Source organism: Gadus morhua, chromosome 3 (genome assembly GCF_902167405.1).
Source record: "Gadus morhua chromosome 3, gadMor3.0, whole genome shotgun sequence".
Taxonomy (NCBI): Eukaryota; Metazoa; Chordata; class Actinopteri; order Gadiformes; family Gadidae; genus Gadus; species Gadus morhua.
This window is the reverse complement of record NC_044050.1, coordinates 26,533,254-26,549,127: the sequence shown is the minus strand read 5'-3', so window position 1 is coordinate 26,549,127 and position 15,874 is coordinate 26,533,254. Positions and strand designations below refer to the sequence as shown.

Genomic DNA, 15,874 nt, shown 5'->3' with positions numbered 1-15,874 from the left:
GCGGTGGTGGCGGTAGCTGCCTCTCAGCGCTTGGCTTCTTCGCACAGGAAGTGACTGTTGTTTCCTCAGGATGTGCGCTCGGCTAGGTTCTGTGCTGTGAAGGAATGTCGCACGGTGTGTGTGTGTGTGTGTGTGTGTGTGTGTGTGTAAAACAGGAGTAGTGGCAAAGCAATGATTCACCTGCTGTGACCTTTTGACCTTAACCTGTGTTTAGATATAAACCTCCAGTATTCACAATTTGGTCCAAATATACAGCAACTTATCACGACCCCGGACTACTTTATTTTTTACAAAAGAAGAACAGGAACAAACACTGTTTCGTTCTGTCGAGGGCGTCAAGTTCAATAGACTCTTTTTCAGCCATTTAAAAAAAAACTTTGTAGGGAATAAACCAGCGAATCGATGAGGACTGGAGTGGCTCCAGAATCTATTTCAGACCTGGGGCTGAACTTGTTCTTAGCGGGGGGAATGTGGAGAAAACCCAGCAAAGTAGAGCATTACAGCCCCAATGGGCCCTTTCAGACCACCACATGACTCACTTCAAGACAAGGGGGATAAGGGACAACACAGAGTTAATGGGACCGGTATAATGGTCAGTGAGTGACAAATCGTACACCTGTTAACTGAACGACTGCAGGTTAACGTACTATTAGTGGCTACTGGCTACTCTTAAGAAGCGAGCACTAGATCACGGCTGCCGTTACAGCTGTGGAGCAATTACTTTCGATCCACAGAAATGTATGTTTTTAATCTCAACGGATTTGAAGAATAATGATGAGTGGCTCCTTAATCTGGAAGTAGGTGAATCATATTGATTTATCCGATGCTAGCGTAGCATTTGCGTGTTTTTCAGATTAATTTAGTAATTTCAGGTAAGGTTTGCCCCCATGATTTCACAAACAGTTGGTTGATTTAAAGCCTGGAATTAATTATAAAATTCATTAAAGACAGTATATTTATTTTTAAAGTAATTTATTATGCAGGCCTATGAACACTGGCCTAGCAAACTGTATGAATGCATGAGTTACAAGTATTTAAATCAGTTTGGAAGAGCTTTATACATTAAATGTAACTCATTGAGGATCAAATATTTAAGCCAAGAAATTGTGCTGTATGCACGATTTGAGAGTTGTTGAGGTCATAAGAGGGCAAGATTTTGAATATAACCCCCCAAAAGTCCCCTTCCTCTCTGCTCCTTTTCTCTGCCATTGAGAATTGTTGCAGTCACACACCGGTGATTGGCAGGCAAGATGGATTCCAAGAACCAATTGGGGAAGAAATGCCATGATTGGTTAGAATGAAACGAGTGGAGAGAGGTGAATATTGGCTCATACAGAAAGAAGCAGGCGTAAGAGGAACAGATATTCTCACAGAGCATTTCAATCGCTTATAGCTGACGTTATGTTATTTCTAATAAACTCAACTGAAATGATAGCTCTTAAATTCTACCGTCAGCAGCAACTTTGAGATCTCTACAAAACGGTGGCGTTTACGTTTTATACAGCACTCACGCATTCATCCTTTCAAAGTGAATGTAAACATGACAAGAGAAAAGTATTGTGTTTGTGTGTATTTGGTTTATTTCATCTCTCGTCTCATAAACCACAGTTGTTAAGCAGTCCACAGAGACACACCTGATTGTTTTTCATATTGTCTTTAAACTACATAGTTATCGTTTCTTCTTTGTCTCCCCATCTAAATGATTAAAACTCAAGCCAAGACACTTAAAAAGATTAATGTGTTTTTTTGGACCGAGGATCTTCACCAAAAAAAAAAAAAAATGAGAAGTGAGTTTTTGGCGAAACGGTGAGACGGTAGACTGGGTAGCCCCGCCCAATCTGCCGGCGATTTGAGGTCGTACTGCACAAGGTTCTGGAGAAGAGCCATACATTTCTTTCTGCTTCCGATACGTTTTCGCGGGAGCCAATCACCAAGCTGGCGTTTCCCCTTGGCGCTTTATTGGCTGGTTTAACACAATGACGACAGGGAAGCAACGGCAAGCAGCCAATCGCATACAGAGTAATTTAAACTAGGCCCGTTGATCACGCCTCTTCTGCTGAAGAAAATGACAGCAGCTTCCCCAGACCAACGTGCAATCTACGATTGAGCTTGCCAAACTAGTGAGACGGCCTGTGTGGCCGCAGTTTGCTCTCCTAGACCGCAGGTGGCACTACTGAGCTGAAAGGTGAGGTGGACTACATGTGTAGTCACTGTACAGAATGCATGGCATGTGATCTCAGTTATAATACATTATAATTAACAGATAGAGAACTTGTTTTTTGCTTATAGTGACAAAAAAAACGAAACATTTAATTTCGCGGTTGTCAGGACATACAGAAACACACCATAATGACAGGAAAAGAATGGTTTGGGAACCAACAGATGAATGAAAAAAATGTATAATGGCTGGAAGTTAAAGGTATTTGTGTGTTTGCGTGATTAAGTGATGGGCAGCCTCCTTTCGCCTCTCCATGCCAAGACTAAGACACATGCCAGTGAACCGGGAAGAATAATAAAATAGAAAACATCAAATGTACACGAAAAAAAAAGAAAGAAAGGAAAAAAACAGTAAAATTATAAAAAGGTTTTACTAAGCAAAGCTGCGACTCCAGCAGAGAGGCACAAGGCGGGTGATACTGCGAGGGACAAACAGCACGTAGCCAGAGGGTGTTAGCGACGCATGCTAACTAGCATGTTGGGAGGGGGGGGGGGGGCAGCAGACGGGACTTGGTGATATCTGACCTCTCCAGCCCTAAGGAGGCCCGACGGAAAGCTCCACAAAAAAAGTCCCAGAGCTGGCCTCTTGAGGTTGAAGTGTTGGGCGACATGTTGACCAAGGCATGGTTAGTTTACACTGTACATTGTGAAGAAAGTCCACTTTCGACCCACTACGTCTTATTGATAAGGTGTTTGTAACCCGTAGGTCAAGATGCAATCGTTTGGCCAGGTAAACATCAACATAAAAACTGAAGTCAGCGTTTTTGGCCTTATTTTGACCACTGGGTGTGCATTAGCAGATACCATATCTGCACACTGGCACAACTCTGTCGATGGTGATTAGTTGGCATTCCTTTTATTTATTCCCAGGGTCTGTTTACATCGTGTCCGCTGGTTAGCACGCTGACAGCCTATGAATGAGATGTAGAGAGTGTTCAGTGGACGATCCAAACAAAGTGTAACCCAGCTCCACCCTGCGAGTGTGAGGCCCTCACTATTTAAACCCCCTTCATCTGGCCCAGGTAAACTTGCAACCAATCCAAACTGAGCATAAAATCGAAATTAAAACCCAATGAAACTCAAAAGACAGCATCGAAATCTCCTTGCCCGGCGAGCCAGTCCGGAGTGAGGTGAGGAACCTTAGGACAATAAGTGACAGATAAACTAAACACAAAAACCCATAGCTTCCTTCCAAACTGAAACCCGCCTAAACATATCGCAGTCGGCCTCAAACATTGCGGAGCTGTTCCCTTGACCATGTCTGCCATGGAGGGGGTTAGATCAATGGGAGATTGAGTCACGTTTAAATACTTCATCAACCATGTAAAAATGCCAGCCAGAGGCCCTCTAGCGGGGGACAGCGGTGGTAGCGTGAAAGGGCCGGGTGCTAGCGGACAACGGCACCAAACAAACAAAGCGATGGTAGGAAGCGGCCGTGAACTAGTACTGGATCCTTTTCAATGCCTGATTCGTCTCCACTGTGTGCGGGCGCCCTGCAGTGCGTCGTGTAGTGTAGTGGTCCTCGTAGCCGCCCGCAAACAAGACCGCTCATTTCCCAGGACGAGCTGCGAGCGGCAAAAGGCCCGTGCCGTCGTATCGGGCGTACGCTGGGCGTGAGCACACGGCGTGAGGGTTCAGTGTTCCCGACGGGAAGCCCACGCCGCCTCAAGAACAGGGAAGTAGACGGGGTACTCAGAGGAGCTGAGGGTGGTAAGGGAGGGGGGGGGGGTTATTGCTCTGCAGATCGGCAGCTCTTCCATGGCGGCTGGCCGGTTTGGGGTTACGTGGAGAGAGGGCTAAAAACAAGCTAGGTGCTGGGGCAGCCAACGCTCCAAGCGACGTGTATGTAACCAAGCCTTCGGACTGCGGGCCAGGGACTGCTGGCCTTGCATCGGGACAGGGGGGCTCTGTGTTGAGCTAAGTGTGTGTAAACGAGGGGGTTTGAGGACAGTTGTAGCAGAGGGGACACAGGAGGGAGCGCGAGGATGAAAACAGGCATCTTTTGGGGAATCAAGTGTCCAAGGCCATAGACGGGGACCTATATTAAGTTTCATTACACACACACACACACACACACACACACACACACACACACACACACACACACCACCTGCCTGGTCAAGGCCTGGCTAAAGGATTCGAGTCCATCATCCACACCAGTGGATCCAGTAGCACAACCTGACCCAGCTCGGAGAGAGTCCCCCCCCCCCCCCCCCCCCACCCTCCATCTCCTGGCACCCATCTCCCTGCTCCGGGTCCAGGGCGGCGGTCCACCGGGTGGGGCCTGCCCCGCCTCCAGGCCACCGGGGGTCACTGTTTCTCTCATAGGGGGGGCAGAGGAGGAAGAGGGGGGCGTGGGCCGAGTGCCTCAGTCACGCGCGGGTACTGTCTTCTTAAAATAGAACTCCTTCCTCGTTGGTGTGTACGCACGCTGATCGTCCTCTTCCTTTTTTTTTTTTTTTTTTTTTTCTTTTTAATGTACACGCTCTCCTTCTCGGCGAGGCCCGCGACCTACAATCATCAGCTTCATCACAAGAATGAGGAATAAATGAATAATAATTATAATAATAATAATATAGAGTTTGTTCATCGGGGGAGTCTCTGGTCAGCAGCCGTCTGGGTAACTAGGGGGGGGGGGGGGGGGGGGGGGGACATTCGGGGTTTTGGCGATTGCATATGTACACTAGAACATAATTTACAGCCCCCGCTACGCCGCGGCCGACGCAGCTTCAGAGGGGTGGGGGGGGTGGTAGAGGTGGAGGTGGTGGGGTTGGGGGGGGGGGGGGGGGTCCGTAGGGAGGTGGAGGAGGAGGAGGAGGGAGGTGGAGGAGGAAGGCGACCGACGCTGGCACGTTGTTATCTGAGCCTCTTCTCAGCCGAGTAGATGGACATGTAGTAGTCGTTGCTTCCCACTGCCAGGTGAGGCTGGGGGGGAAGGAGAGAGAGAGAGGAGAACGGGTCAACCGACGTATCCCAGGTCAACATCAGAATCAGCATCCACACTTCTCTGTGGACTTCCATAAGAGTCCACCGCTGGTGTCTTCTAAACAGTGGGCTCCTCACACATGAGTATTTTCATCGGTTGGCCTAGCAACTTTGTTCTGTTCTGTTCCTTTGTGTTTACAATGTAGCAATCCGTTGATATAACCTTGTCAAGTATTAAAACAACATCATCTTTTCATCACTGCACTCTGCTTTTATGTCCTCATTGGCATCGCCTCACGTTGCGGAATATGGAGAAGATCCTAAAACTAGCTCCCCTGTTCACTGGATCGAGAATCAATTCGTAATCGAATCTAAAGACACCGAAAGATTGACGCGTCTTGCAAGAATGACCGAATAAATATCGTCCGACAAATGTAAAGGGTACAATTTTTCTAAAACCCTCAATGCAGCGTGGAGCTGCATTGAGGTGCAGTGAGGCCTCACCCAGTGGGGGTGGAAGGCTAAGCAGCTGATGGCGCCGATCCTCTGGCCCATGAACCCGTCGTAGTACTTGATGTTACTGATCACGTCCCCGTTGGAGTTGTACACCGCGATGAACTGATTCATGGAGCCGCTGCAGGGAAGGGGAGAGAAGAAGAGTATCCACCATTAGAGAGGACAGCTTGCCCGGGTTACACGGTGTGTATCCCCTTGTAGCGCTGTCGCGGAGCGTCTGAGTGCACAGGGGACAGGGTAAATAGAATTTGTCAGGCTACATCTCTGCTTCCTCCCCCGCTCTCGCTCCCTCGTTCCACAAAGTCTCCAGAACCACATAAAGCAAATTGGAAAAAAAGGGGCGAAATCAAATCCGGTGAGTAAGTGCCTCGGGTGGTTTCGTTTGGGGGGGGGAAAAAGGAACGAGGTATCAAAGGGAAACAACAAAGCCACGGAAACATCAAACACAACGTCAGACACACACAAGGCCCTCGGCGAGACGAGCCCCCCCCGCCCTGCTGTGGCGAGGTGCTGCTGGGGTTTCTGATGTTGGGCATGGGCCGTGACCTATGACCTATGACCTGTGAACTCACCAGGCGAAGAGGTTGGCCTGGGGGTGGATGTCCAGCGCCGTCAGTCCCTTCACCGTCTGCAGCACGTTGACCGAGTCCGGCGACCGCGGCTCGAAGAACCGCACGTCCCCGTTCACACTGGGGACACACACACACACACATATAGGTTAAGGCACACACACACACACGTCAGAACACACACACATATAGGTTAAGGCAAGCACACACACACACACGTCAGAACACACACACACACACAGGTCAGAACACACACACACACACACACACACACACACACACACGTCAGGGCACACACACACACACGTCAGAACACACACACACACACACACAGGTCAGGGCACACATATAGGTCAGGGAGACTCATCACACACACATCAATGGGTGGGGGCAGACTAAGAACACACACACACATCCATAGGTCAGGGCAGACTCAACCCAGACGGACACACACACAAGACCGCGCCGACTAACACACACACATCCATAGGTCAGGGCAGACTCAACCCAGACGGACACACACACAAGACCGCGCCGACTAACACACACACATCCATAGGTCAGGGCAGACTCTGCACACACACACATCCATGGGGAGTCACTATAGGTCACTATGGACGCTGGGGTCCAGGGGTCGGTGTGAGGAGGAGCCGAGGGCCGGTCCGTACCTGACGCTGATGATGTGTCCGTCAGTCTGCTTCTGGAGGTGGGCTTTGACCACCCACGCCCCGTGCTCCCGGTACGTCATGATGCGGCTGCACGCACACGCACACGCACAAACACACGCGGGAAGAACAAGGTCTTTAGCGGGAGTGTATTTTTATGACGACAATTCCCCTGTCCACCACTGGGTGGCAGTGTGAGCTCACAGCTGTGGCTGCCGGCGGATCGCCATAGTAACAGGCTAGAAGCCTCCTGGAGGGAATGAGAGGGCGTGGAAGCAGCGTGGAGGCTGAACACTCGGCCGTCCACTTCAAAGTTAGGCTAAACCTGTAGCTACGCTACCAACGGCTGGGATGCATCCTCCACCGGCAGATCCCCAGGGCCAGCCCAAAGCCCTGCTCCATCACACACACACACACACACACATACTAATACACACAGACGTACTAATATACACACACACACGTACTGATACACACACACACAGATGTACTGATACAGACACACACAGACGATCTGATACACGCACACAAACACAGATGTACAGACACACACACACACACACACACACACACACACACACACACACACACAGACGTACTAATACACACACACACGTACTGATACACACACACACACACACACACAGGTGTACTGTTAAACAGACGATCTGATACACAGACACACACAGACGATCTGATACACACACACAAACAGATGTAGTGACACACACACGTACTGATACACACAAAAACAGACACACACACACACACACACAGACGATCTGATACACACACACAAACAGATGTAGTGACACACACACGTACTGATACACACAAAAACAGACACACACACACACACACACACACACAGACGATATGACACAAACACACGTACTGATACACACACACACAGAAGATATGACACACACACGTACTGACACGCACAGACACACACACACAAACGTACTGACGGACACAAACGCACACACAGTGATGTATTACGAGTGCGATTTCTTCCGTTTCCTCCACAGTGAGCAGTGCCTGTTAAGACCTCAGGTGGGCAGAGATATCATTTCTTTAGCTATGGTTTCGCAGCTTTCTTTGAGGTTTGGTCATCGTTTACCACCTTGTGGTGGTGATGAACTGCATCATGGGGGAAATGGCTCACCCGTGTATGTTCTGAGGGGGGGACGGGAGGGGGGAAGGTTCAATCCAAGTAGACAGGTTAATATTTAATGTTGTTTTAGGATATTGTAGATTTACATGAATAAGTCAAACATAACAAGATGGTTATTCATATCATTATCAATCAACTTCTACAAAATAAACATTTAATGTAGCAGTAACAAGGCCTGGTGCTCCATGATGCCATGCAGGAGATCCCTATTCACTCACTCACTATTCCCTATATAGTGTTCATGATATAGTGCACTATATAGGGAACGAACAAACGAGAATTTAGGACACTACGCTGAACATTTCTAAACGTAATTTGCGTCAGTGAATGCGCCGGGTATTTGGGTGACGCAGACAGATGCGCCCACATCATGTAAACAAACCGGGCACTCACGAGGAAAGCGTGAGGTTGCATTGATGTTGAATCTTACATTTCCTTGATCAAGTTTTTTTTTAAATTCATTTTGAATGTTACATTTTCTATGTTAAATCCCAAATAAATTGTTGACATTTCTAAACGAAAGCCGGAGACTCCATCATTAAATGTATTTGTTTTCGCGTTTATTCAGCTTCTTCTTCTCCTCCGGAAAAACACGACCGCATTGCATTGTGGTATACGGGAGTAACATGTAGGGTACATCGTATGTACACTCAAATTTTGGGTGTTTTAGGTGCACTATATAGTGCATGAAATTAACCCCTGAGAATTCGAACACCACTACAAAATGGCGAGCACCCTATATAGGGCACTATATCCGTGAGAGGGAACGATTTCGAACACAGCTCTTGAGTGTGTGTGGACGATGGCTGGTTTAACCTGTGCCCATTGATTAGTCAATACACAACAGGTGTGCAGCCTCCCGCAGCCCCAGAGTCCAATCAGTCCGACTCAGGGCCAGGTGAGGCTGCTTTAACCAGGCATCCTCCAGACACTGCACAGTGTTCCTGTGTTTGTTTGCTATTCCATCGCCAGGTAGTTGATAATGATGCTAGCACACCCCGTATAATGGACAACATGTCTACCCTCTAGCGCTGTTGCAATGCTACTCTGACTGAGTTGTTTTGGGACCACGAACACAGTGGTTATATAAGTTAAGACGTTACAACTGTCAGCTCTTTAATCCTTTTATCTGACGTCGGGTTCCGTGTTGACATTTTGGTTCCAACCTGTTGTTTTCAGGCGCTAAAGACGTCCATCGTTTAATACCTCCGCTCTGCTGTCCCTCATGCCTGCCTGGTCATCCCTGACATAAGCGCACTCTGGGTGAGCAGGCGAAGGCCTACGTCACCGGCCAGGCTCTGAGATCGGTAACGAGCGTGGATAATCACCCACACATCTCCCAGCACGCGCACAGGGCTGAGCTAACCTCCGCTGAACCTCAGCCCTGCATTGAAAGCAGACATTAAGTGGAAATATTGCCGCAATTAACCAGCAGTGATAACAAGGCATAGCCGAAAAACAAATTACAGCAGCAATTTTAATAGCACTTAAAAAGTGAAAGGAAAAAAAGCGCCACAAAAAGTGGAAAAAACAACAACAATATTGTAATGCTGCTCTTGGAAGTACTCTCTTCCCCAAGTACACTTTGATCTCGTAACACTCGTTCAATAAGGAGGCCCGCAGCCTATCGATAGCTGAGACGGCTTTAATCAAACACTGAATATTTAGATGTTTGACCCGTGTGTCCCGGGAGGCCGTCCTGCACTAATATTTGGGGCAGCTCAGCGTTGCGGTAAAACGGATGGGCATAATTCTTCGCCTTAGGAGAATTCTGAGGCTTTGTTAAAGATTTATGGGGTACTTTGTGGCTTAATTGCACTCCCCCACCCCCCTTCGGCGACTGGAATTAAAATAATGTTTATCCAATGTTGGGGGAATAGTGCGAACAGGGCACATTCAGAGTGAGGGCTACACTGCCCGGAGAATTTACACCTTCCTGGGCCCGATAAATACACACAACAACTGGCCTGGGACACGGGCAGACGGGCGCCGCGGTTAACAGGGAGTGAATAACTCTTACTGGTGAACCTCCGGCTCCTACTGGTTGTGACGCTGGGAGCAGTGTCACGGCGCCGCGGGACGGCGGGCAGGAAGAGGAGGTTCCGCAGGCTCTAACGTTAACTCATTAACTGGGGCCTTTATGCGGTCATGCAAATGTGTTGCATCCAGCCCAGGGGGTGGGGTTAGCGTGTGTGAGTGTGTGTGTGTGTGTGTGCGTTGACTCGGTGTGGATTGTGTGTTTGTTGACTCTGGGTTAGGGTGTGTGTGCGTGAGTGTGTTGACTATGGGTGTGTGTGCGTTGGACTCTGGTTTTGGTGTGTTTGGTTGACTTGATTGCGTGCGTGTGCGTTAACTCGGTCTGTGTGTGTGTGTGTATGTGCCTGTGTTGAATTGGTGTGGGTGTGTGTGTTGACTCGGATTGTGTGTTTGTGCGTGTGTTGACTCTGGGTTAGGGTGCGTGTTTGGTTGACTTGATTGCGTGCGTGTGCGTTAACTCGGTGTGTGTGTGTGTGTGTGTGTGTGTGTGTGTGTGTGTGTGTGTCTCTCTGTGTGTGTGTGTGTGTGTGTGTGCTTGTGTGTGTGTGTGTGTGTGTGTGTGTGTGTGTGTGTGTGTGTGTGTGTGTGTGTGTGTGTGTGTGTGTGTGTGTGTGTGTGTGTGTGTGTGTGTGTGTGTGTGTGTGTGTCCCACCACTCGTTGGGGCCCATCCTGCGGTCGTACACGCGCACCGAGCCGTCCCCCAGCCCCGCCACGATGAGGGAGCGCTGGGAGTCACAGGACAGGCTGGTCACGCAGCTGTCCGCTCCCGTCGGGATGTCCTGGGGGGGGGGGGGGCACACACAACGGGACACACGCATGGTGAGAGGGGCAGGCGCGCATCGGCTCACGCACACACCTACGATCAGACACACACACACACACACACACCTACGCTCACACACACCTGCGCTCAAACACACACACCTTCCTATGCTCACACACACACCTACGATCAGACACACACACACACACACACACACACACCCCTACCTACGCTCACACATACCTGCGCTCAAACACACACACACAAACACCTACCTACGCTCCCTCACACACACACACACACCTGCGCTCCCTCACAAACACACACACACACACCTGCGCTCCCTCACACACACACACACATACCTGCGCTCCCTCACACACACACACACACACACACACCTGCGCTCCCTCACACACACACACGCTCCCTCACAAACACACACACACACACAAACACACACGCAAATCCCCTTGTAAGGACTTGTTAGGGAGCAACCAGCAGTGTCGGGCTGTCACGAGGGCCATTAAACATAAAACCAGCTGAGAGGCTAATCATTCAGCCTGTCACCTGGCGAGTGATGGCTCATTTCCGCCGCCGCCCCGCGTCAATAGAGCCAAGGGCGCCGCGAGGCCGTTCCCACTGCGCTCAGGTCCACGCCCCCACCATAATTATTACCCGCTATGCTTCCAGAGCTTCCTTTGTTTTGTTCTGGTACCGGCGACTGCGGCAATTAGTGACAATTTCAGTTTCCTTCGTGAAAGGTTAGCGATGGGGGTCCTTTTGAAGTAAAGGGCTGATTATTGTTCCACGTCGACGGAGCACAAGGACCACGTGGACGCTTTCGACGCGGTCGTGAACCTGGTTTGGTTCTGCGTCGGGTTTTAGGGAGCGGACCAATCACAGCCCTTTGCCGCTGCGTCGCCTCGACGCAGCGGCAAAGGGCTGTGATTGGTCCGCTCCCTAAAACCCGGACCAATCAGGTGTGTGTGTGTGGATGAGGGTCCGTAAACCCCCTTGCGTTGCGTCGACGTGGGGGGGGGGGGGGGGGGGGGGTCTTACCTGGACCTTCATCTCCCGCTCCGTGTCCCAGATGCGGATGACGCGGACGTCCCCGGAGGTCATGAGCAGCCCGGTGTCCTGCTCCCAGTCCACCACCATGCCCGCGCCTACAGGACAGCCGAGGCCGTTAGAGGACAGGAAGCACTCTGACCGCAGCACATCAACTCGTCTCAGGGGTCGGGCCGTCCGGGGCAGTATCCGATGTTTCTGAAATCCCTTCCACTCGGCTCAAGTGCGTTAGTCGTCATGGCTGTAATCAGCTTAGAGTACCGTCGGAAGCAGGGGGACCGCCGTTTGGTGTTTGGATTTTAAGGACAACACGATGCCACTGGAAGAGATCGTCACAGCTGGAAAATGGCAGGTACACACACGCACACACACACACACACAGTCCCTGAAACACACACCAAAACTCTCCCTTATAAAACACACACATGCACACGCACACAGTCCCTGAAACACACACAAAAACTCTCCCTTATAAAACACACACATGCACACGCACACAGTCCCTGAAACACACACAAAAACTCTCCCTTATAAAACACACACACACGCACATACACACACAGAAGGGACTTTTGCGCCAAACACAACGTCTTCCAAGACCCCAAACGGGCGCATCTAGTCGATCTCCGTATGAGATTCATCTATTGAGAGCTGGATCATTACGTGACAAACAACTAGAATAATTTCTCGAACATTACGATTCCAACCCATTCATTTAGTATCGATTGAATAATTGATTTATTGTTTAGGCCCTAATGGAGACGAGAGAGGGAGCTGCTGGCGTACATCGGAGATCCACGAGGGAATCACACGGTCAGGGCTTTTCAGGATTAATGTCCGGCCCGGGGTGTGCGAGCCTTCCATGTTCCCTCCTCATCAGCCCAGCCCCGGTGATGTGACGGTCAGTCGTTCCGACACCCATCCCAGTCTCGGAAACTCCTCCGATGCTGCCTAAAATGCAGTATTCGGTATCGGCGAGTGTGCACGTCGATGGGCCGATCCGATACCTTCACGTGGCTAGCTAATTTACGACACAGGCAAAGAACACCCCAAACACTCTGTTATCACAAACGCGACCGTGTTACGCTGCGTTCGTTCACGGTCGGAGGTGGAAGTTGGAATGGGAAGCGCTTCATCTCCGAACTAACGGCGCTCGAGCAAAGTTGGGAAAAACATAGATTCTCACGCTTGACTAGAAGAATACAAATGCATTATTAGAATAATAAATGTTTAAAAAAGATTTTTTTGACAGTAAGTGAACCGACTATACATTGCCGTCATCGTAAGAGATCTCTTCAATATAGCTATTAGTAGTGACAATGCTAGACACTGTATCGGTTTATATACTAGGCATCGGCCGATACTCAAGTTCAGGAATCTGAATAATGTATCGGGGAGGATCATTTTTTATCTCTGGAACATCTCTAATGATCGATCTGACGATTGGGGTAAGCCAGAGGCCACGCTGAAAGTCTCAACGAGGTGTCTAACAAACCCTGTCCACCTTCGGATCAGAGCGACGGGAAACCAAACTAACGAGTGAACCGGCCTGCGGTGATGGTCGTGAGTGCATGCTTCTAAAATAAGATCTTTCCCTCCCACTCATTTCATCCTTTTAGTCGTTAATAACTAATTAACTAGTAGCTCCGGGGCAAAATCCCGGCCTGGGACGCTACCTCATCTGTTCCGCTCGGAATCCGATATCGGATTCTGATACATCCAGGCAGCCCCGTCTCACAGTCGTGCTTGTACGGGCCCTCGACGACGAGGCAGGGAAAACCATGGTCCTCCCGGTGAGAGTGAGTTAAAACGGTGCATCCTGATCTGTTATTAAAGTTATCGCCCATTCAGGTTTCCCTCCCAAGCCCTCCGGCCGTCCTCCTCACAGCAGGGGGGTCCTAGGCGGAGCCTGATGACGAAGAGCCCCTCCGATTGAGAACCAAACTGAACGAGAGTGGGCCGCGGTCGCAGGGGATGGTTCTAATGCAACTTCACAAGTGGAGCCAAGCTTGGTGTGGGGAGTCCTAGAGAGAGCTTTATGCAAGACTACACTTCTGCCCGGTGACAAACGATAAGAGCCGAACCACTGGAAGGCTATCCCAGCCCTGGGAGACCAGAGCCGACACACCACAGAGTTACATGTTCATCGGGAAAACAATTATGTGGTCAGCCAGGGTCGGTAATTGACATCTTCAGTGGCTCTGGGAAAACACAAAGTGCAAATCACTGCGTGTTCTCCCCCACTGGTGCAACATTCTTCTTTTTCCTCTCGTGCGCGCGCGCACACACACACACACACACACACACACACACACACACACACACACACACACACACACACACACACACACACACACACACACACACACACACACACACACACACACACACACACACACACACACACTTTATGCCTTGTTAGAGAACAACTGCTGGCTTATCATATCCCCCTCAATTATATACTGCGGTCCTCTTTTGCTGCGGTGCTGTAAGCATCCACCAGAGGGTCATTAAGGGCCTTGATGGCGTGGATCTCCTCTTCCTCGACAGGAGAGCCTACGTGTCACTCTTTGTGCCCACATAAGCTCTCCGCGAGAAGCCTCCGCATCCACCCTCAGAGGAAGGGATGGCTTAGGAAGAAGACAACGGCAGACACCGACGTCTGACCTGTGGCGATGTGTGGATATGGAAGGAGTACGAGGGCGACACGATTTCTGTGTTGATCCGTTGGCGCGGACCCTCCTGCCGTGTCCAATCATTACTGCCCCCCCACCCCGTCGTCGTCGTCGTCGTCGTCGCTCTGGACGGGGGGGGGCCCCCCTCTGCGTAGGCTCTGTAGGCTGGGGGATTGGTTTTCTATATGATCAGTGTCTGCTCAGCGCTCTGTGCGTGGGAAGCGGGGAAGCGGGGGAAGCCCCGTGTCTCAGAGCTCGGACGGACGCACTGGAGCGGGCCTCATGCGTCACGCCGACGCAGACCAGTGTTGCCGGAGCCATGCTCGGCTCTGGAAGAGAGGGCATTCCCTTTGAAGTGTCGAGCTCTGAGCGAGGGTTCTGGGTGATTATGGGAAGGCAGGAGGATAAGGAGAAGACTCTCCCGAGTGTTGACTGCTTCAAAGCTCTATCTTATAGGATATAGACGCTCCTTCCAGATGAAATAAAGGGGGGCAGTCGGTAAATAGTCTGAGAAGGCCCTAAAAGGTGATTTAGTTAAGGTTGTGTTGTCATTTTTGTTTGTTAGTCATAAACAAGCTGTTAATTAACGATTCACAATGCAGGGGCAATGAATTACGAGGCACATTATACACATTTTTACCACATTGTTTAATTATGACTCACATTTATTTCTGAATTAGTAAACATGCCACTGGCACGTAGTTATTAGTACATTTGTAAATTATAAATGTGTTGCGCCTCGTGTTTCTCACCTTTTTTCGGTATTTAATCTGGAAAGGTCTTTAAAGTCTAATATTTAAACTTTCAATAATTAAAAAAGATTGATATTAAATTATTTAATATAAATTGAAAGTAGTTAAAAAAAAACGAAAATAATAATCTACTAAACGAACTAAACGTATCCGAAAAGAACTAGCTTGTGGCTAACGATAGCTACATTTCCACCGGCACTCAATGCTACTAAAGTGGTCTCGCTTCGTAATAACAGTGGACGTGGCATCGACCCGGCGGATGGCTGGAGAGTTGACTTTGACTTGGCGTGCGCATACAAGCCCTGGCTCAGTCACCATGTCGACATCACAGATACCCCTTATATCCCGATTCAATCCCAATCCACGCATTAAGGGCAGCTGACTCATGAAACCCTGGAATTTTTCTATAAGTGTCGGTTGGTCCACAAAGGACATTGTGCTTTCAAATCCATCAAACCCAATCTCGTTGAGGAATGCGTTCACTTCATCTTAAAAAGCACGGCCAG

At 49.7% G+C, this 15,874-nt stretch overlaps 1 protein-coding gene across 2 annotated transcripts in view; it reads right to left on the bottom strand.

The window, feature by feature from the left end:
• Nucleotides 1-4,272: 4,272 nt before the first annotated feature.
• rptor (regulatory associated protein of MTOR, complex 1) overlaps nucleotides 4,273-15,874 on the bottom strand; it is a 149,205-nt gene continuing 137,603 nt past the window's right edge. For both annotated transcript variants that reach the window (XM_030352783.1, XM_030352785.1), the window contains 6 exons: nucleotides 11,933-12,039; nucleotides 10,759-10,886; nucleotides 6,896-6,982; nucleotides 6,231-6,347; nucleotides 5,647-5,776; nucleotides 4,273-5,142 (listed from right to left, as the gene is read on the bottom strand). In XM_030352783.1, coding sequence (XP_030208643.1) covers nucleotides 5,074-5,142; nucleotides 5,647-5,776; nucleotides 6,231-6,347; nucleotides 6,896-6,982; nucleotides 10,759-10,886; nucleotides 11,933-12,039 — 638 coding nt within the window. In that variant the 3' untranslated portion in view covers nucleotides 4,273-5,073. The remainder of the gene's footprint in view (nucleotides 5,143-5,646; nucleotides 5,777-6,230; nucleotides 6,348-6,895; nucleotides 6,983-10,758; nucleotides 10,887-11,932; nucleotides 12,040-15,874) is intronic.